The 21,326-nt window shown below is 38.7% G+C and overlaps 1 protein-coding gene across 1 annotated transcript; it reads right to left on the bottom strand.

Annotated features, from left to right (window-relative positions):
- Positions 1-633: 633 nt before the first annotated feature.
- On the bottom strand, positions 634-10,391 carry LOC124136216 (multiple epidermal growth factor-like domains protein 10). Its single transcript, XM_048399590.1, has 5 exons — positions 9,697-10,391; positions 4,250-4,300; positions 1,955-2,860; positions 1,530-1,638; positions 634-1,229 (listed from the first exon to the last, which is right to left on the bottom strand). The coding sequence occupies exons 2-5, from the start codon at positions 4,290-4,292 to the stop codon at positions 1,157-1,159; spliced, it is 1,131 nt and encodes a 376-aa protein (XP_048255547.1). The 5' UTR covers positions 4,293-4,300; positions 9,697-10,391; the 3' UTR covers positions 634-1,156.
- Positions 10,392-21,326: the final 10,935 nt, after the last annotated feature.

Here is a 21,326-nt window from a genome sequence, read left to right on the forward strand (position 1 = left end):
AACCAGAAAATCCAATGTAAGTCAATTCTCACATTAAAGAAACCCTAGACTTACGCCTACACTATTTGCTGCCAAAGGATACACCACATGTGTTTGTGTGTTGGGGCAGGAACGGAGCCTAAGGACCTCTCAGAAGTCAAGCTGCCGGACACGGTCACCTACATGTAGACATCCAGTTACCGCAACGAACGTTGCTTAATTTCACCAGATTTGTGACATGTACGCAGGACCCCGTGCCACATCTTGATGATCCAAGAAAATTAATTGAAAATATCAGATTGAATTCAAGAAAACGCTGAGGAGAGGGTACACTGACTATCCTTTCTAACACGTATCCCGTTAACTGGCCTGGTGATCGGGATTCAAGAGCAATGGAAGCCTGGTGGTACATTCTAAATGCTGGTCGATGGACGCTGACGTATTTACAATTCATGATTTTCTCAAGATAAAGACCTTTTATTGAGTTAGCTGAAAATAATTAACATATACTTTACCAACCTATTCGTTGCTATTGCCTTCGCTCAACCTGGATAGTGGCGAATTCGGCGTCTAAAAAATATGAAACAAATATATTCTTCAAGGGTGTCTGTGAGTATGGTTACTGATTGATCGGTGTAGTTTTCTGAACTCGTGACATTAATTTTGGTGAAACCTGATGATAAATTGTCATATCAAGTTTTCAGTGCATTTTAATGTGGACCTGCTTGTTATAGGTAGACAAAAAGTCAATATACTCCCAATTAAAAACAAAATTAATGCGTAGGAGCAATGGAATCGAATAAATGAACATATTTCGCATTTAGATTTTGCTGTTGTTGGACATCGCTAGAAACAAAAGTGATCTTAAATTATAAGTTCCTGCTTCGACAATCTGTGCGTTTAATTTAACGTCGCACAGGAATTGTTTCAGCCTCAAAGCGACGACACTGTTGGGTGTCCATTGAACCACGGTAATGTCTACCCAGGAATACGACAGTTTTTGTACGAATATCAAAATTGATGATGTTTTTTTTAATTATAGACAGTACGTACATGTACTCATTACACGTAAGAACGCCGTCATATAGCTGGAATATTGCTGAGTGCGGCGTTAAACAACAAACCAACCAACACGTCAGAACGAAATGTTTATGACATGGGTTAACATTACCACATCTTAAGGTGCATTATCATCCCTTACGTGTTCCTCGGATAATGGCAGGATACATCTTCGGAATCTGCAGCACCTACTGTGACACAGTAACCAACATTTGTCAGCATGTTGTACATCGTGTTAACTGTTGGGATAATTTATTAAGAGTATTTGTGAGTATCCTTGAGATTTTTTACACTGCAGATTGATACAGAATTTTGTGCTGCATTCTGACTGGCTTAAAGCCCGGAAAGTATTAATTTCTTGTCGAACCCATCGGCTTAAAATAAAATGTCCAGACATCTAATGTTCACTCATTTATAAACACTTAATCGTTATGCCATAAAAGAATAGGGGAATATGTTCAGTCAATTATAGAAAATAACAATCAACTTACAGGACACAAAACCCAGTTGCAACAATTACAAGGAGAGGAACTATGATGGATATAATCACAACGGGAAGATTTGATTCTTGCCCTTCAGTTGTGGCTTTGGTGGTTGCTGCTGTAAGAAAATGAGCAACACATAAAAGAAACAGATCTCAATTGTTCGTACCAAGTAATATCTTCTGCAAGTACATTTGAAGATAGGTTTCATTCCAAAAGAACTACGTGCTTGTTGACCTTCAAAACCATATACATATATCATATATGTGACGTAGTTAGCGAAAAGTAAAAGGCATTTATGTTGCGGAAAACCACACTTATTTAATAGACATCTATAGGTACATGCTAGAATATGAAGATAACTTAATCTCTCAAACATTAGTCAACTGAGTTACCGATACCAGCATATACGATACATTGATAGGTTCATTTACCAGGGATCACGGAAGTACATTGACTTCTTCCATCATATGTGAAACCTTGGCGACATGTAGTGCAGTTCCCACTCTTCTGTTGACATCTGAGACAGTTTTGAGAGCAGGCCAACTCACAGGTCTGTCCCTGCCAGCCATCAAGACACCCATCGCAAATTCTGTCATCGCTACAACCGGAACCAAGACAGTTGCATTTCTTCTTCTCACAGCTAGTTCCTGTGAACCCTGCCTTGCACGATGTACACACCCCAGCTTCAGTGCAGGATAAACAGTTGGTTAGGCAAGGGTTATCGCAGAGAGGAGGCTTCGAGCCAGGTACACAGCCGTGGGTACAGAGAGGAGTGTCTCCGTCAACCCCTGTCCTGCAATCACTGTCATGGCATTTATCAGTACAATGTCTGTCACAGGAGCGCCCATAGAAGCCAGTTTTACATCCATGAAGGCACACACCCGCCAGCTGACTGCAGTTGCCATGTAGACATCCCACTGAACAGGTTTTGTCACAGTGAGACCCGGAAAGCCCGTCCTTGCATCCAGATGCACATGAACCATCGTAAAAGAAACACTCTGAACCACTACACTGTTTTCCACACTTTTGTTCACATTTATCCCCCCACCATGTTGGTTTACAGCCTTCCAGACACTTCCCTGTTGTACGGGCACAGAGCTCACGGTCACCATATCTCTCTCTGCACTGAGGTGGACATGTCAGTGAACAGTTGGTAGAGTAATAGCCAGCTTGACACTGAAGACAAACTCCTGTTGTTTTGCTACATCCACGCGTGTCACAGTGTTGACACATCTTGTCACAGTAAGCTCCATACCATCCAATATAGCATTCCTCACATGCCCCGGACTGCGATAACACCAGGCAATGATTGTCTGTACTATCAACAATGAAGATACCTTAAAGATGTAATGTGAAAGTCGTATTACATATAGCATGAATAAAACAATCTATTAGACGCTGATAGTTTTTCCAAGTACATACTTCATATGACATACATGAATCCGCCACTGAACTCTTCGACATATCAAAGAAATTCTGTCATTCCTATCGCTCAGATATGTGAAACCTCATTTTGTAATCAGTACGCAAATCGAACTGCCGTCTACTGGAGTGTTCTAATATCAAAATGTAAGTCAGTCTATCGTTACAAACAAAACGGGAATTAATTCCCATGTTACGACATGTTTTTGAGGGAACTACGTACTTAAATGCGCACGTTTCTACAGTTCACGAAATAATATCACATGGAGAAATAGTTGTTATCTTATAGATAAACGTTGAAGCCATATGTAAATACAATGTTCAAAACAGTAAAATACCATTATTATTCTTTAATGTGAAACTGTGACTACAGTGAATGACTACATATCTATGGGAATGTTGGGCGTGGTACATAAGGAGTGCGCCTAGCGCAGTGAAATTCACACCAACAGCCTCATTTGGACCATCTTCCCGAGGCATGAGAGTTAACTGACTACAAAAGTCCAGTTTCAACCCTTGCCGAACTAGGTAGATATTATGGACTTAGATTTTGGCTGGACTAATGAGTCTATGCATAGTCAAATCAAAATCGCGCAATGAACTCGAAATCCGGTTCGTAAACTGTCATGAAGATTTCGGTCGATTGCAGAATTTGCAAAACATGTGCACCGCAAAATCGTTGTCAACAGATATTTTCCAAATCTGTTCATGGTTTTAATCAAGGTGCTCACGTAATTTGATGCACTTCGCGATATAAGACCCGTTTTATCACAATTTAGATCTTGATTATCGACCAGATCGTCCTGACTGGGCGCCGCCCTTTTGTTTGAATCAAATGCAAGTGATACGAGAGGTGGAATCTGATTGGTCCATAGGGGAGCCCTAGAAAGGGCATAACTCGTAATAGCCACTGGTAGCGCTACGATCGAGCCCAGGAATTCCAGCCTAGTTCGGCAAGGGTGGAAACTGGACTTTTAAAGTCAGTTAGCTCTCTTGCCTCGGGAAGATGCATGTGGACAATATGATTAAATAATAATTAAATACATGTATATGTATCTGAGAAAATCTTGAAATTCATAATTAAGAATATAATATCCAATACACACCGTTCCCAATCTGTCCTGTATTATAATATTTTATATGTTCGGGGAGAATGGCGGTTTGGTGTGGTTGAGGGAGTTGGGGTTGGGGTGGAGTGGAAAATGTGAAAGCCTCCACCGCGACACCGTCAATTCCTTTTAGTTAGGTGAACTAAAGTGTTATGTTATATTTACCAATGATTCAATACGTTCAAACATACTTACATTGTGTGCACAGGATTACTGCAAACACTTGATAAAGTTCCATGTCAACAGCTGTAAGCATGAAATGATCCATATAAAATCGTCAGTAAGCATGTTGGTAATTAGATCAATAGGTCTCGTAGAAGCATAACTATTGGATATTTGTTTGATATGGTTATTAGTTGATCATATCTTATAGTAAGTGAAAACAAATGTTTGATCAATTGACATTATCATTCTTTGCGATTACAGAACGTGTTATGAGTTGCCTTATATATGTCGTAAGAATTGTAGGTACAAACCTGTGAAATATACGTTCGATGAAGGGAAGAATAAACAACGAGCAAATACAAGGAAATGTTCAACGCTTTCAGTTTTATGTGCAGCAAATTGAAGGTTGAAGATAAGTTCCTGTTTCGTCCAAAACAAGAAGCGGCTGCATATAACGTATACGTATATATTTTGTATTGGCCCACATTAGAGCTATAGATTCATGCCTTGTAGATGACTGTGAAGGCAATATATATCCATATCCGTAGACAAAACTTGTATGCCGATAAATCAATGGATTTGCAGATGACGGACCGACTATCACTGGGACCACAGCATAAACTGGTGCAGGTCCCTATTGTTATTTTTTGTTTTATGCATCATTAAGATGTTGTATTATGACGACCGAATGCCCGCTGGTCAGATTCGTTCCATGTTTGTTAGTACACTGTATAAGAAGTCCAATACATTTGCCAGGTGAGATCTATATGAAGCATGATTCATGTTAAGGCTTAAACACCATGTATCTTCGAAGCTGGTGACCCAATATGCATCACACCGACATAAGATGACCATCATATTTTGACAATAAACAGCATGGTTTGGCCATCCATACTGGAATAATTGAAAGTTTGCCTACGACATAGGTCTTTTTCATGCGAATACTTACGATGTTAAAATTATATAATTCACTTTAAATCAAGGTTACTTACACGCACCCACAAGCCATACCCGTGACAAACACGGAATCCATACCAGTATTATATATACGACATGGGTCTCCCAACAACTTATGAAACGATTGCGTATATTCTGTGCCCGGCTGGTGGTAATATCCAATCAGCTTACAGGCCTAGCCGACTGTGCTTATAAGCCACGTCTCCTCGTTAGCGCTTTTAAAATTCGTGTGGGTTGTGACAAATACCGACCTCAAAAAGCGTAGTTTTAATTAACCGCAACAACGCTAACATAACGTTTTCACACTTTTTCTCGGCTATCGCATTGTACATCATACTGGCTACATAAAGATGTAAGAAATATCTTTTATCTTTTACTATGTTTTATGATACTTGCACTTTAATTATCCACCGAAACAGATTACTTTTGACGCGAAGGACAATAAAGCTGTGAAAATTATATGAATGGACCCCTGAAAATCAGTTATGACTCCAGGTTTTCGCTAAAAGAGCAGGCATATCCTGCCCTACAGGTAGCACCCTTCATTCACTTAATTTGCATTATAAGTGTTTTTTTTTGTCTGACGCCGCACAGCTGTACTCGGCGGCCTGTAAACAAATCATTAAACAAAGTACAGTACATGGAGTTATTTAGGCATACACACGCTCCTGTCATCTGTCGTTTGAGAACCTCCCCCTTCCACATTCCGATAGGCTTGATGAATGGGCTTTCAATGAACTCACACAAAGTGAGAGTCAATTGTGAAGAGAATGCTTTGGTCATGTTTGGTCACACCCTTTAGCCATGTTTAGGGTACATGGCTTCCAAAAAGTTTTATTCATATCCAGGTACACGAAAACAATCTTTTAACATTTTCTATGTCTTCTGGTGGCGGCCATGTTGGATTCTTTTGACCAAGATTGCTTCAGGAAAATGTTATGACAGTCCTATTGGTTTTAAACTTAAGGTATAAGGGAACCGTTTTCTTATTTCTATATCTAATAGATAACATATATGCTGAATACTTAAGGCGAAGATACTTTATTGTGGCACACATTTTCACACATGGTTTAAACTGATTATAAAACAACAGATATAAAATAACTTGAAACGATGTATCATTTGGCAATATTAGTTATTGAACATCTTCTAGTCTTGGTCATGTGACAACTCACATACCTATCACCTTTAGGTTAGTTAGGCTTTCTGGTCCCATTGCAATAGGAAAACGTTTCTCCGAACCGGGAGTTTTAGTGGTCATAACTTTTATTCTAAGGTAGCTCTAGCCATGGGAAATGTTGTTTCGAAACTCTACTGTAAATATGTGTTGCTTTTGAAACCCGAATAACATGCATATGATGATATAAGAGTGGTGACATGATAGTTAGCTCTGTGTGAAGCTTCCTCTTCTTTCCATGAGACATACATGTATATACAATTATACAAGCTGATTAGCTTAGCAACTGTATAACAGTAATAAAAAAGGAGAGTAGCTAAATCGGTGTCCACCCCACTGGCCTACTTCCCATTTGGCCCACGCTTTTAGGGGATTTAATTACGGTAAGTAATCGGTTGGTTGATCACTCACTAATTACCCGTCTCCCCCAGAGTGATGAAAATGAACCAGTCAAACAACAAAGAAATAGTGTCTCATAAGCCTAGCTAGGCTGGATGGTATGATAAATTTAATATGATGTATTCTTATTGTTTCACGCCATGTGACACTTTAATAAACTATGTCTGTCTGTCTGTCTGTCATGTAATAGTTCGGCGTGTCGCCCTTGCACCCATTCCAATACTACCGTATCGGTTAGCCTTTAGGAACTTCTTGAGTGTGCAATTTAAGTAAATCTTCATTTGAAGACAATAGGTTATTAAGCTATCACAAAAGGTTAAACAGTCAATATTTCAAAATATGCTTGTAATGATTTGAAATAGGTTTTAATTAAAACAACCCACGCGCAACCGTGCAAATTACATGTACGTTAACGCACATGCAGATGTTAGCACAACAGTATTGACAGTTTCTTTTCATGTTTACTGTTCTCGAGTGAGTGAGTGAGTGAGTGAGTGAGTGAGTGAGTGAGTGAGTGAGTGAGGACTCAAGGAATGGGTTTCATATATTTAACCTGGAGTGAATGCCTTAAACTCTGCCTATGGGCATTCCATCCGCCATTACCATTTTTACAATAAGTCATATTGATAGAACCTGTTAAGGTTAGCCAAATTAAACTTTAATCGCGTTTGTACAGCTGCATGCAAAACAAAGTCCAAGTGCATTATGATAAAGTCCATTGACGTCTTCATGGAATATAACAATATGATATACTTTCACTTTGCCTATTGTTATCAATATCTTGCAATATCATTGTCATGAATATAATATTACATGAATACACAGGGTGTGAACGAAATTGAATTATTAACTGAACCAACCCATCGGTTAGATTGACCTAACAGTGCTTTCAGTGTGTTTACTCTGTCGTCAGGGTATGCCAATTGTGACAAGTATAACCTCTTTCAAGTATAATATATATCAACGCTGTGTCAATACAATAATGTCAACAAATGTTGAGGGTCCTGGCGGGTGTGTTTCGATAGTATCGCTCAGATTCATCAATACAGTATATTACTGTACAATGATTCCGAGTGTGCTTGCTTTAAGCTATTGCCGTACCTACAGGTATATTAGCGATGTACGTACAATCCAAAACGCACTGCAAAGACGTCGTACCTCAATAGATTTCTCAATCTAGTTGTATTTTCGTGACTATGCCGTTCAATCACACGAAATAACTTTGATAATCACCCGTGTCCGTTCCAAAAATGCTGTAACCTCTATTCATGAACGATCCTCGTTGCCAGTGTTGTATCCGTTGTATGACAAGTCATGGTTGGTTCCAATATTTATTCAGGAATGTTACAGTCATGCATATCGTCTAAGATGGCTGGCCCCGGCGAGCACGTGAAGTTCCATACATGTGACGCACCTCGCACGTGAAGAGTTACCCATCAGAGTTATCTCCCCTATACCACTACGTGCCTGCATAGCATATATACCCCACTATGCAACTGTATTACAGCAATAAAATGAGAGTAGCTAAAACAACACATTCACAAAGCAACCAATTAAAGCGGCTGCGACCAATTACCACATGAGTTAATTAACTCAACACTCTGATGAGTGCCATTAAATCACAAGAGAATGAAATGGTCGGGTCGCTCATTCTCTACTTCAGAATGCAATGACACTGAACAACGACGAACGCCGGAATTTGCAAAGCGGTGTCGGAAATAAAGCGAGGGCCCAGAGAGGTCACTAGACCGTGAAAAGGGTAGATTCGAGACACAGTGATAATTAGATATCACACGCACATTACATGAAGGCATACATTACCTATCACTGCATTATGGGCAAGTAACTTAACTCATACTCAGAACAAGCTTTCTTTCTTAAGTACAGGGTCGATTAATTTATAGACCGCCGTAATATAGCTTGAACATTGCTTGGTGTGGCGTTCAACAACAACCATCCAAAATACATCACGCTATTCAATATTATCGACGAATAGAGTATCAAAAATGTAATTAAATGCGATATTTATCTCTTCCAAGAGGACGCACATGTAATTCTTTGTAGAAGCACGTAGCAGCCAGCAGTAGAAACAGCAGAGCGTCGTTCGTTCAACGTTTCAAAAAAGAGTTATACCCCTTTGTTATACTTTCAGTATTTCAAAATATGGCAACACTAACCGGCTATTTATGAATGAGTCGTAATATGACGGAAACAATGCCGAGGCGACGTTAAATTTTAACTAACGCACTATTTAGGAATGATATATGGACAACAAGACGAGGTACTGAAATCGGACAACACATGTAATTCCTTGAGACGTTGAGTCGTAATCAAAGGGAGATGACCAATGGTGCTTTTTCTTACTAAAATCCATTATAAGAAAATCTAAGTGATGACATATAACATTGATTTATGCTGATGTACCAGTACGATTCAACATTTACTGTATTATTATCATTTCTTCAAAACCTTCGAAAAATTAAACTATTTCTAAAAACGTATTGTGTTTGCTTTGTTTTTGACACAAGTGTAACATACATAGATGCTGACAGCGCTACACCTTACTCGAAGAGAGCTATGCACATCGTCGCTGCTGTGTGCTATAAAAACATGTATGTTCATATCGAAGTGCTCAGATCTACATACGCGCATGTGCATCCTTTATGTTTCTTTAAATCTCAGAAAATCTTTATGTGATGAGAAGCATTTGGTACAACTATCTACAATTCAGCCAAACGCATACATTATCAGGTCGTTTCCTTAAGTATGCACTGTTGGTAGCGTTTGATGCATAATGTTTTTATTGAATTAGTGTTGAAATATTGATTGCTAATAATTTAAATATCCGAAAATTGAGAATTTTTACGAATTCTCCACATATTATCTCCAGCAGAATATCTGCACGTAATTTATGATAAACAGATCGTTTATAGTACACTCATACCTGAAACGAGCTTGTATTGGGTGTCAAGTGGTGTCACAACGACCTCTGTATTGGACGGTCGCCAAGGGTGTAATTAAATCTTCAGTGCCTAAACATGTAATATACATGTACACTTCTCCTGCAAAACAAAGCTGACTGATAAGTGACCTCGCCCTGAGCTACGATGTACACACATCGGTTTTAAGTATAACATGCACATGGCATGAGGGCATATGTTATCTCTCACTGCATGATGGGCAAGAAACTTAAGTCATATGAGAAGAGGCTTATGAATGTTTACACATAATACAACTACAGGTAACATATATGGCATCGAGTATAACTTTTACAGTATGTTATGGTTATCTCAATTTTGTTATCGCTCTGTATTTGTTCGCTCTTGAAAGGTAGCATTATACAATATTGGCAGGTAACTTTGGTTACCCCCTAGATTCATGAACCAATGCTTACAACATGACGCTGTATAATCGTACATGTCAATTCATGGATCATATAAATAAACATACAAATGTTTTTGTAGCTGCATGGATATGTTGTTCAATGGCAAATCTGAACCAAGTGCAGCTTTATATGCATCAGGGAAATTTGTTTTGTTACATTGATGAGATTAATTTATCCACGAATATATATAGGGGTCATGTGGATTAATAAAGTTTATAATTACTCGTAGGCTATACAGATATCGACATGGCTGAAATATTGACCTTAATTTTTCACTTAAATTTAATATAAAAAGTCAACGCCAGAGATCGATTATCCAACGAAACAGATTCCACTGGTCATAACACTCATTATAACAATAATAACTTGTCTATGACATGATATGTGGATATTATTATATTAGAGGTAACTATGAAATATTTCAACATAACTTTGCAATAAATGACAGATTGGCTTAATGTCAAATAAATAATTGAAACCAGTTATACATTATCAAGAAACGTATCTGATAAAATATGTAAAGTCAGACAACCATTTATATCGTCCCTCTTAAGAAATATAAACCAAGAAAATGAGACACATTAAGTTACGTATCGACGTCTACAATGACTCATATTTTGGACAATCATAAGATCCATGACTTATATATAAGCGAACATGCTTGTGAAGATTAAAACTGGAACATCCCACAAGATGTCTCATTATCATAGACACCAGAACCTGACCTATGTTCGTATTACAATGACTTCCGTGGGGTAATTAGAAGTTAACGACCTCCAAGTGTGAATGATTACCGAGGTACTGAGGTTAATGCCACAGTGACAATAAGCTGTAAACCATATGTTCCACTTAATCTACATGATATGATTATACAACGTTTGTATCAACTATTCAGTTCTTTAATATGATCATGTAATAATGCCGGAAACATAGTTTCTGTTTATTTGCATTTATGTCCGAGACATGTTTCGCGGATTAACTATATAAGTATCTACATATTAATGTATTTTCTGAACATGGAAGTCTGTGAGAAGATGATGCATGTTTCTTGGACCCCCAAAAAACAACACCCGCATTTGTACATTGTAAACTGTATGTGCACACTATACCGTTTATAGGTTTATGATTTTAACGGGGAAAGATATATTTATGTACCACTTAATCTACATGATTACACAACTTCTTATCATCTATTCAGTGCTTTGATGTGATCATGCTACTATGCCAGAAACATACAAGGCAAGATGAAAAATTGCATAAGTCTTAGTTGTGTATCTCGACGTCAAGTAAGATATATAGTGAGTGAAATGGGTTTATCGCCGCTTTGAACATTACAGTATTTCAGTTACAGTATCACGGCGTGTCACCTTGATGTGGGAGGAACACCCGGGGTCTCCGATGTTTACCACTTTGGTGAATCACACGAGCATGGGTATGGTGCCACCAACCTAGAAACATAATCGGGGCGTACCGGGATTCCAACCTACGATCATAGGTTTCTGATGTGCATTAGAGACAAACGATTTAGACGACTGGGCCACCTGTACCCCGACAAGTCAGATAATATACAAGTCGGAAGACATAACAGTGAAGGAGGAGTAGGTTACGTACCTGTCATGTGCGCTTAACTTTGACTTCAGACAAGGAAGACATATACACCGCAGTGACATAATACCCCTAATGCCATAAACAAATGTGCGGAGTTCACGGACTATATCAGTCACGTGTTAGTATCGCATGGTCAAATAGACATTATACCTATGCAGACTGTGGGACAATACATTCTTCTGGAGAAATCTTACAGCATGTTGCCGTTCACTATAATCTTGTCTGTCATCAGCGTACCAACAAACCAAAGCTACGTGCTAACTTACTGAATTTGAACAATACATCAAAGATTGCATGAGACTTCCACAGGACCAGGGATAAACTAGATCCCACTGGTATGCCGATATTCATGACAAGTCATTTTGTCTCAGTGAAGATACTTGAGTAATTCGAATCAAAGCTTACAAATAGGTCTACAGTATGTTTACGTGAAGGGATACGGGCCAATTTGTTCAATTCGTTTGTTATCCTTTCGCCCAGGTGCTATGTGGATTAATACATTTGTACATTTATACATAGCTTGAACTTGTAGCTGATATGTTAAATAAAACACGACTCGCCAAACTATTGCAATATTACTCTAAGTATGAAACATATACTGAAACTAGTCAACGTTGCCACAATAAACTAATTTGGATTATTGGTCATCAGATAAGCAAATGGAATTAAAATTCAAATGTCCAGACGAACATCTTCCAACTGAAAAGAAGAGTAAACGTGTAGTATAACATCTTACCTCTTCAACCAGCTTATGTTGATTGATAGAACCTTGTCAGACACTCACAATAAGGATTACGAGAATTATTAGAACTGGTTAGACCACTTACCTGTCCGAACAGATAGGGTATTTATAGTGTCACAGTTACCTCGTATTGCACCTTGTGAGTGCGCCAAACGTGTTACCGATATGTCAACAGTTACTTTTATGTCATATTTTCTGGGGGCACGGGTGGTCCATTCGTCTAAGGTGCCGCGATTCGCTGTGCAGAGTTGCGTCCCTTGGGCACGCCAGAAACCTATGATAGTAGGTTCGAATCCCGGTTCGCCCCGATTATGTTTCTAGGTTTGTCAGCACCATACCCATGCTCGTGGGTTTCTAATATTGGAATTGTAACATTATTTCAGCATGACCGAAGTTACAAGCCTCAAGCAATAGGTAATTCAAATAGTATCTTGCAATTACTTTTGGTGTCACAGTATGCCTCTGTGTTACACATAGGCTACACAAATCTTTTAACTGCGACATGTAATAGTTCGTTGTGTCGCCCTTACACCCATTCCAATATTACCGTGTCGGTTAACCTTTAGGAACTTCTTGAAAGTGCAATTTAAGTAACTAACTATTTACTCATTTATTTTGATTAAGTTGTTAATGAATCAGGAAAAGGTTAAATATTTCAAAATATGCTTGTAATGATTTGAAATAGGTTTTAATTAATTTAAACAGAAAACCAAAGCGCAACTGTGAAAATTACATGTACGTTCACGCACATGTGGATGTCAGCACAATAGTTTTGATAGTTTCTGTTCATGTTTGTTGTTCTCGTTTGCACGTGATGTGTGAGGAAGTGAGTACTTGCGAAAGCGTTACCACTAAAGATTATCCCCGTCCTTAGTCAATCGACTATTTGAATATATGTATACTTATAAACCTGTTTTTTTACATCAATGTTACTATCAGTTCAAATAGACAGCACTTCGAGGTAAGTGAGTGAGTGAGTGAGGACACCATCAATGGGTGTAACATATTTAACCTGGAGCGAATGCTTTAAACCGCCATTACCATTTGTACAATGAGTCGTATTGATAGAACCTGTTAACGTTAGCCAAATTAAACTTTAATCGCGTTTATACTGCTGCATGCAAAACGAAGTCCACGTCTTGATGGAATATAACAATATGGGATATTTTCACTTTGACTAATGTTATCAATATCTTGCAATATCATTGTTAGGAAATATAATATGACATGAATACACAGGGTGAAAATGAAATTGAATTATTAACTGAACCAACACATCTGTTAGATTGACCTAACAGTAACGTAGATAACGTGCTCTCGGTGTGTTTACTTTGTCGTCAGGGTATGCCAATTGTGACAAGTATAACCTCTTTCAAGTATAATATATATCAACGCTGTGTCAATACAATAATGTCAACAAATTGTGAGGGTCCTGGCGGGAGTCTTTCGATAGTATCGCTCAGATTCGTCAATACAGTATATCACTGTACAATGATTTCGAGTGTGCTTAATTGCCGTACCTACATGTATATTATCGATGTACGTACAATCCACAACGCATTGCAAAGACTTCGTACCTCAATAGATTTCTCAATCTAGTTGTATTTTCGTGACTATGCCGTTCAATCACACAAAATAACTTTGATAATCACCCGTGTAACCTCTCTTCCTGAGCGATCCTCGTCACTGTTGTATCCGTCGTATGACAAGTCTTGAGTAGGTTGCAATATTTATTCAGGAATGTTACAGTCGTGCATATCGTCTAAGATGGCTGGCCCCGGCGAGCACATGCGTTATATCGCACGTGAAGTTCCATACATGTGACGCACCTCGCACGTGAAGAGTTACCCAACAGAGTTATCTCCCCTATACCACTTCGTGCCACGGGTGTGTTTCGATAGTATCGCTCAGATTCGTCAATACAGTATATTACTGTACAATGATTTCGAGTGTGCGTGCTTTAAGCTTTTGCCGTACCTACATGTATATTAACGATGTACGTACAATACACAACGCGCTGCAAAGACTTCGTACCTCAATGGATTTCTGAATCTAGTTGAAAGTGTATTATTACATTATCTTGTTACCGCTGAAGTTGGAACCGCGTCAAAATCAGCTGGTCACATCCAACCTCTAAATGCCTTTGAGGATTATCATCGTATCTACTCGTAATAAATACACTGTAGCTCATATATAACAGCCTGGGGAGTCCCATGTACAACCGGACAGATTATATTAATATTTAAGTGTATACGGCAATCTGGACTCTACTGACAGCACCACGAGATGCGTTCAAGTTCTGACACAACGACAGCAATTACAATAGGCAGTGGGGAAAGCAGGTTTTAGACGTTTTCCATTTTAGTGGAACACTCGATCATGAGTTTGTTGCTGAAAATAAGGAATCGAATCGACTCACGGTCATAGGATTCTGACACGCCTCTTGAGGAAGCAAAACTGCGATTTAGACGGGATTGCCTAAAAGTCGGGCCGGGCCGGGCCAAGACGGGCTAAAGTGTTATTGGCTAATTACTTAATTATCGGCGATCATATCTACATATTATTGATGCAACATACACACATGACACTACTGAACAATCACCAATCCAAAACGTGCAGCATAATTAAGTAATTCGGAGTAAATCACTTAAAAACTAGAAAGTGGAGCTGTGTGTTAGCGTCGCTGATCTAGGTAACATGTAAAAGAGCAATCGTTAAACGAAATAGGATTTGACACGTATCAAATACTTCTAGCTATCGTCATACGAATTTCCATCTGTCGGCATAGCGTTTATATTATAGGAACGTACTATATCTAAGTAAATACCACTTTATAACGTCACTGTTCATCGTATTTAAAGCAGACACGTTGGTTAAAGTAGACCTCTTCTCCCTATACTCTCAACAGTCACACAGTTCGCTCCGACCTGGCCCGGGCTGTCAAAATCAACTTAAACCTCACAGATGTATCATCAAATGGATTCACATCTATAGATTAGTATTATATCTACCTATACACCACTTTATAATGTCACAGATCGCAGTATTTATAGACAACAAGGGGCTCAAAGGGAAGCCCTTTTCCCTCTACATTCTCAACATAGTCTCTATCAGAAGTGTTTGGCTTGTGTTGGGTCCGACTTGGCCCGGGCGGTCAAAATCAACTTTAAACGCACAGATGTATCTTCAAATGTGACTAAATCTATAGATTAGTGTTATATCTACCTATACACCAATTTATAATGTCCAGGTGTATCGCATTTAAAGAAATCTGCGCCCTTAAAGTGAAGCATTTTAACTGTATTTTCTTAAAAAAATCCAAGTCAGAAATGTTCGGTCCGACCTGGCCCGGGCTGTTAAAATCAACTTAAACCTCACAGATGTATCTTCAAATGTGATTAAATCTATAGATTAGTATTATATCTACCTATACACCACTTTATAATGTCACAGATCGCAGTATTTATAGACAACAAGGGGCTCAAAGGGAAGCCCTTTTCCCTCTACATTCTCAACATAGTCTCTATCAGAAGTGTTTGGCTTGTGTTGGGTCCGACTTGGCCCGGGCGGTCAAAATCAACTTTAAACGCACAGATGTATCTTCAAATGTGACTAAATCTATAGATTAGTGTTATATCTACCTATACACCAATTTATAATGTCCAGGTGTATCGCATTTAAAGAAATCTGCGCCCTTAAAGTGAAGCATTTTTACTGTATTTTCTTTAAAAAATCCAAGTCAGAAATGTTCGGTCCGACCTGGCCCGGGCTGTTAAAATCAACTTAAACCTCACAGATGTATCATCAAATGTGATTAAATCTATAGAATAGTATTATATCTACTTATACACCACTTTATAATGTCACAGATCGCAGTATTTATAGACAACAAGGGGCTCAAAGGGAAGCCCTTTTCCCTCTACATTCTCAACATAGTCTCTATCAGAAGTGTTTGGCTTGTGTTGGGTCCGACTTGGCCCGGGCGGTCAAAATCAACTTTAAACACACAGATGTATCTTCAAATGTGATTAAATCTATAGATTAGCGTTATATCTACATATACACCAATTTATAATGTCCAGGTGTATCGCATTTAAAGAAATCTGCGCCCTTAAAGTGAAGCATTTTTACTGTATTTTCTTACTTACACGTTTAGAGGCCTCCCAATCGTAAATCCTTGGTAGAAAACGATTGACAAGGTAGTCGTTACCCATAAAATTGTGTCTACCTTGACGTCCGTCAACTTCAACAAAGAGAAAACAAATGTTTCAACTGTTAGATGCATGGACGTAACACATCCTTCGATCATTGTAGTGGTCAGTTTACTGACCCGGTGTGTTGACATTTGTCATCAGCAGGTTGTCAGTTACTGACCATACCAAACCACACCACGTGTTTGTGACTACGTAAACATACCAATTGTGTTTTTTAGATCACAGACCCCTGCGTATGAGATGAGTCCTTTATAATAATTGAAAGAAACGCCGGAAAGGATTATTCCAAATAATTAGAAACTGGCAGGCTGCGTAGACGGGGCGTAGTTGTTGGCATCTAATTGTGTCACTATTAGTACGATGCATGTACTACATGCCATTCCATTTCCCGTTATTAGTTATACAATATCTATAATTCCAAAATAAGTGAGTAAATGCTTTTGACTTCCCCATTCTCGAGATTAATCTAAGCTTGAATACCTTGTTTGATCTCATTGTAGAGTAAGTTTTGCAGCTATGTTGCTGAATAAATTGTAACTTAAGCTGTTTATTCCAACAACAGATAACGCGTGTTGAAGTCTTGGCATGTTTATATGGTGTCATAAGCTATGATCTTTAGTCAAACGTGTTTTGAATTTATAAGAAATGTAAAAAAACACTATTTCAAGACTCACACATGTTCCTTTTTTATGCTGATTCAGAAAACGCAACATTCATATTCATATTTAATGTAATGTGAATTTTAAACATGTGTTTTAACTTTCTCAATTATGTTTTGCCATTTTACGCAATATTTGTTCTTACATCAGGTGTAGACACTTACGGTTTCTTTCCCGAACGCAAATTATAATCTCAGACGATAACTAAACTGTAATTAGGAATATACCGATGCGGGTTGAGAATGCATTTACAAAACTGATTCACATGTACTCATAAAACATACGCATAATATTTCCAATTGAGAATTATTCGTAACGTACTACTGGTTAACACATGTGAACACATCTCAATGTTGAAGATTATCGTGAACTGTTAGTATTTGTACTTACATCTGAGGTACCACTTAGGGACAAGGTTTTCGAACCTATATGCACATGTACATCATTTTTTGCAAGAGAAACACTTCCTGCACCCGAACTTGAGTTGATAACATTAATGTTTGGTTTCACAGTTCAAGCATCGTCTAACAATGCGCTAATTTGATTATTCGATTATACTGGAGAAACGTTTTTGCCTTACTTCAAGTCTTGTGTCTCATCGATCCTTCTCATTGCGTCCGTATATGCACGTTAAGTGTGGAATTAATCCAAATTACACCTGTACCCAGCTTGCTTAATTGCCCCTTGCTTAATTGCAATCAAGTAGGTGTTGCGTAATCAATCAACCATTTGCCCTTAATTAGCTGTCTTGAGCTGTAGTTAATAGCAGACCGTTTCATTGATAACTTATGCATTTGGTGAGGCTAATTAACAAAACCCATTTATTTTATTTTGAACTTACGTTAACATGTTTGTCCTAAAATGCTTCCAGAATACTTTTGTAAGCTATGATAGTGTCGTGTCCCTCGCAAGTACGAAATGAAGTTATAACATATCACCATATTGGTATGAAAGATACTATTCCATAAAACATACTATCACTGGCCACTGACAAACATTAGCAGTATTAGAATAAGTTAGTGAGTGAGTACGGTTTTACGCCGCTTTCAGCAATATTCCAGCAATATCACGGCGGGGGACACCAGAAATGGGCTTCACACATTGTACCCATGTTGGGAATCGAACCCGGGTCTTCGGCGTGACGAGCGAACGCTTTAACCACTAGGCGACCCGACCGCCCTATTAGAATAAGAAACACGATTAAATACAGTATGACGTTTAAGCATACAGAAAACTAAGAGAGCCCAAATTACTTCAGTTTCTGTACTGTACTTGGGTTTACCTCCTTTGCATCCTGCGAATCATTCTACCCGTCGGATTGACTTGACCCGGGTGGTTAATCATCTTAAACATCACGACTGTAAACTTACTTACTTACTTACTTTGGAGATTTAACGTGCGCTTTCCGACTGATGCGTATTTCGCACACGGGCCCGGCCAGGCCATTTAATGTGTTTCCGAAAGGGGCGAAAGTGGTGTGTGCAACCCAAGAGGGGGCTTTAGGGGTTGCTTATATAGAATTTGGGAATTTTGAGATTTGGAATAGATGCCGATGGGGTAGGGGAGGAGAAATAAGGGAGCTGGGTATGGTGGATGTTTGTGTGTTTATGTAATTTTGATTTGGTGGATTATAATGTTTTTAGATGCGTTTTATTAGTTCCGTTTTGATTAAGAATACGCCTAAGGCCTTGAAGTTTTCTAGTTTATTTTGTGGGTTTAGTATTGCTTCTAGAGTGAGAGCCTTGTTTAGATTGAGGGTGGTTTGTAATGCGGTTCGATGTGTTAGGTAGTGTGTGCAGTAGATGAGTGCGTGTTCTGGGGTTTCTAGTTGTTTGCAGTGTGGGCAGTTACCTGTAGTATGTTTTTTAATTTTTTTAGGTGGTTATTTAGGTTGGTGTGTCCTGTTTGGAGTTTAGTGATTACTCTGTCGATTTTTTTTGATGGATGGTGAATTTTTGGTTTGGTAAGTGGTTTGCTGAGTACTTTTTTGATTTGGCTATTTGAGTTTAGATATAGGTTATGCCATTTTTTGGTGATTTTTTGCTTGTTTACACTCTTAATTTCTGATTTTGAGATGGGTAAGTTTAAGCTTATTTCTGGGATTTTGAGGGATTGTTTAGCTGCCTTATCGGCGTTTTCATTACCGTATATTCCTACGTGGGCGGGTATCCACAAGAAGGTTATTTGTTTGCCTGCGTTAGTTAGGTCGTTGGAGCTTTTAAGTATTAGATTTATTAATTTAGGTCGGTTTTTGGTATTTTTGTTTTGGAGGGCTTGCAGTCCACTTAGGGAGTCGGTAAGTATTAGGATTTTATTGTGGTTTTTGGATTCTTGACTATGGAGGGCTGAGGCCATGCCCATTAGTTCTGCCGTGAATATTGATTGGTTGTTTGGGAGTCGGAAGGATTGTGTAGTTTTAGTTGGTTGTGTGGTATGGACTCCGAAACCTGTGTGTTTGGAGGTCGGATCTGAAGATCCGTCCGTGTAAATGTGACACCAATTTGGCCAATTTTCGTGTATGTATGCTAGTGTGGTGGTTTTAGCTATGTTTGGGTCGGTTTGTTTATTTATTTGGCTAGCTAGTGTTGTGTCTATTTTGGGTATTTTAAGTTTAGGGGTGAAGATATTTGATTGTTTGCAGTTTTGTTTAAGATTTTAAATTTGGTGTTCATTTAGGTAGTTTGTTATTCTTTGGGATATTGGGGTAAGTAAGGGGTGTTTACGAGCTAGAGCTTGGTTTTTGGGGCTGATATTTTGGTTTATTAAGTTTTGGATGAGAGGGTTTGATTGGGATGCGGCCCAGAAATTTAAGCTTAGCTGTTCCCTGCGTAGACTTAGTGGCATTTCTCCTGAAGTGAAGTGTAGGAGGTGCCATGTTGGGTGCGTGTAATTAGTTTGAGAGCCTGATATTGTATTGAGTCAAGTTTTTTAGATAGAGAGTTGTTTAGGGTGTTGTATATGGCGCAGCCGTAGTCTAGTTTTGATCTAATTAGTGATATGTAGAGTGAGAGGAGGGTATCTTTGGAGGCTCCCCAGTTTGAGCCAGTGAGGCATCTTAGGGTGTTTAGGTCTTTACTGCATTTAGTTGTTAGTTTTTGGATGTGAGCATCCCAGGTGAGATGTTCATCGAAAATAAGTCCTAAGAATTTGGTTTGTTTTTGAAATTTGATTGTTTGGTTGTTTAGCTGGAGGATTGGGGAGGCGGGTTTCAAGTTTTTATGTTTGAATACTATTCCTGTTGTTTTTTCTGAGTTAAGGGAGAAGCCCCATTTGTCAGCCCATTGTTGTATTTTATTAAGAGATTTTTGGAGTAAATTTTGGGCCATATTAATGCTTTTTGTGCGGATCCAGAGGGCTCCATCATCCGCGAATTTGGATGTGTTTATTTTAGGGGATAGGCCCTCGAAGAGATCGTTTATCATTATATTAAAAAGTGTGGGGCTGAGGATACTGCCCTGGGGAGTACCATTTTCTAGGGGACACTGGTCCGATAGAGTATGGTCTATCCCCACTGTTATTTTACGTTCGTTTAGAAAGTCCTGAATGTAGTTTATTATTTGTCCTTTTAGTCCTATTTTTTAAAGTTTTTGTATTAGCCCATCGTGCCAAACCATGTCGAATGCTTTGGAGAAATCCAGAAAGATGCCTGTTGTGTATTGTTTGTTGAGTTGTCCTGTCTTGATGTCCTGTTCTAGTCGGGCGAGATTATCTTAGGTTGAGCGGCCAGGAGTGAAACCGCTTTGATCTGTGTTTATGATGTTATTTTGAGTTAAGTAGTGCTGTAGTCATAGATTCCATTACTTTACATAGGTTTGAGGTTAGGGATATTGGTCTATAAGAATTTGCCTGGTTAGTTGGTTTATCGGGTTTAGGGATAGGGATGACTAGTGCCTGTTTCCAGGGAGTTGGTACCTGTCCGTTTTGATAGATTAGGTTATATAGTTTAAGTAGTGCCTGGAGTAGGTT

Source organism: Haliotis rufescens, unplaced genomic scaffold, assembly GCF_023055435.1.
Source record: "Haliotis rufescens isolate VD_foot unplaced genomic scaffold, xgHalRufe1.0.p SCAF_2, whole genome shotgun sequence".
Classification (NCBI taxonomy): Eukaryota; Metazoa; Mollusca; class Gastropoda; order Lepetellida; family Haliotidae; genus Haliotis; species Haliotis rufescens.

What these genes read in the sequence shown, in the direction of transcription:
- LOC124136216 (XM_048399590.1), bottom strand. Translation starts at nt 4,292, where the DNA reads ATGGAACTTTATCAAGTGTTTGCAGTAATCCTGTGCACACAAT. An exon ending in AGTAATCCTGTGCACACAAT is followed by an intron (nt 2,861 to 4,249) that starts GTAAGTATGTTT and finishes TACATCTTTAAG; the next exon opens with GTATCTTCATTGTTGATAGT. An exon ending in GCAACTGGGTTTTGTGTCCT is followed by an intron (nt 1,230 to 1,529) that starts GTAAGTTGATTG and finishes ACTGTGTCACAG; the next exon opens with TAGGTGCTGCAGATTCCGAA.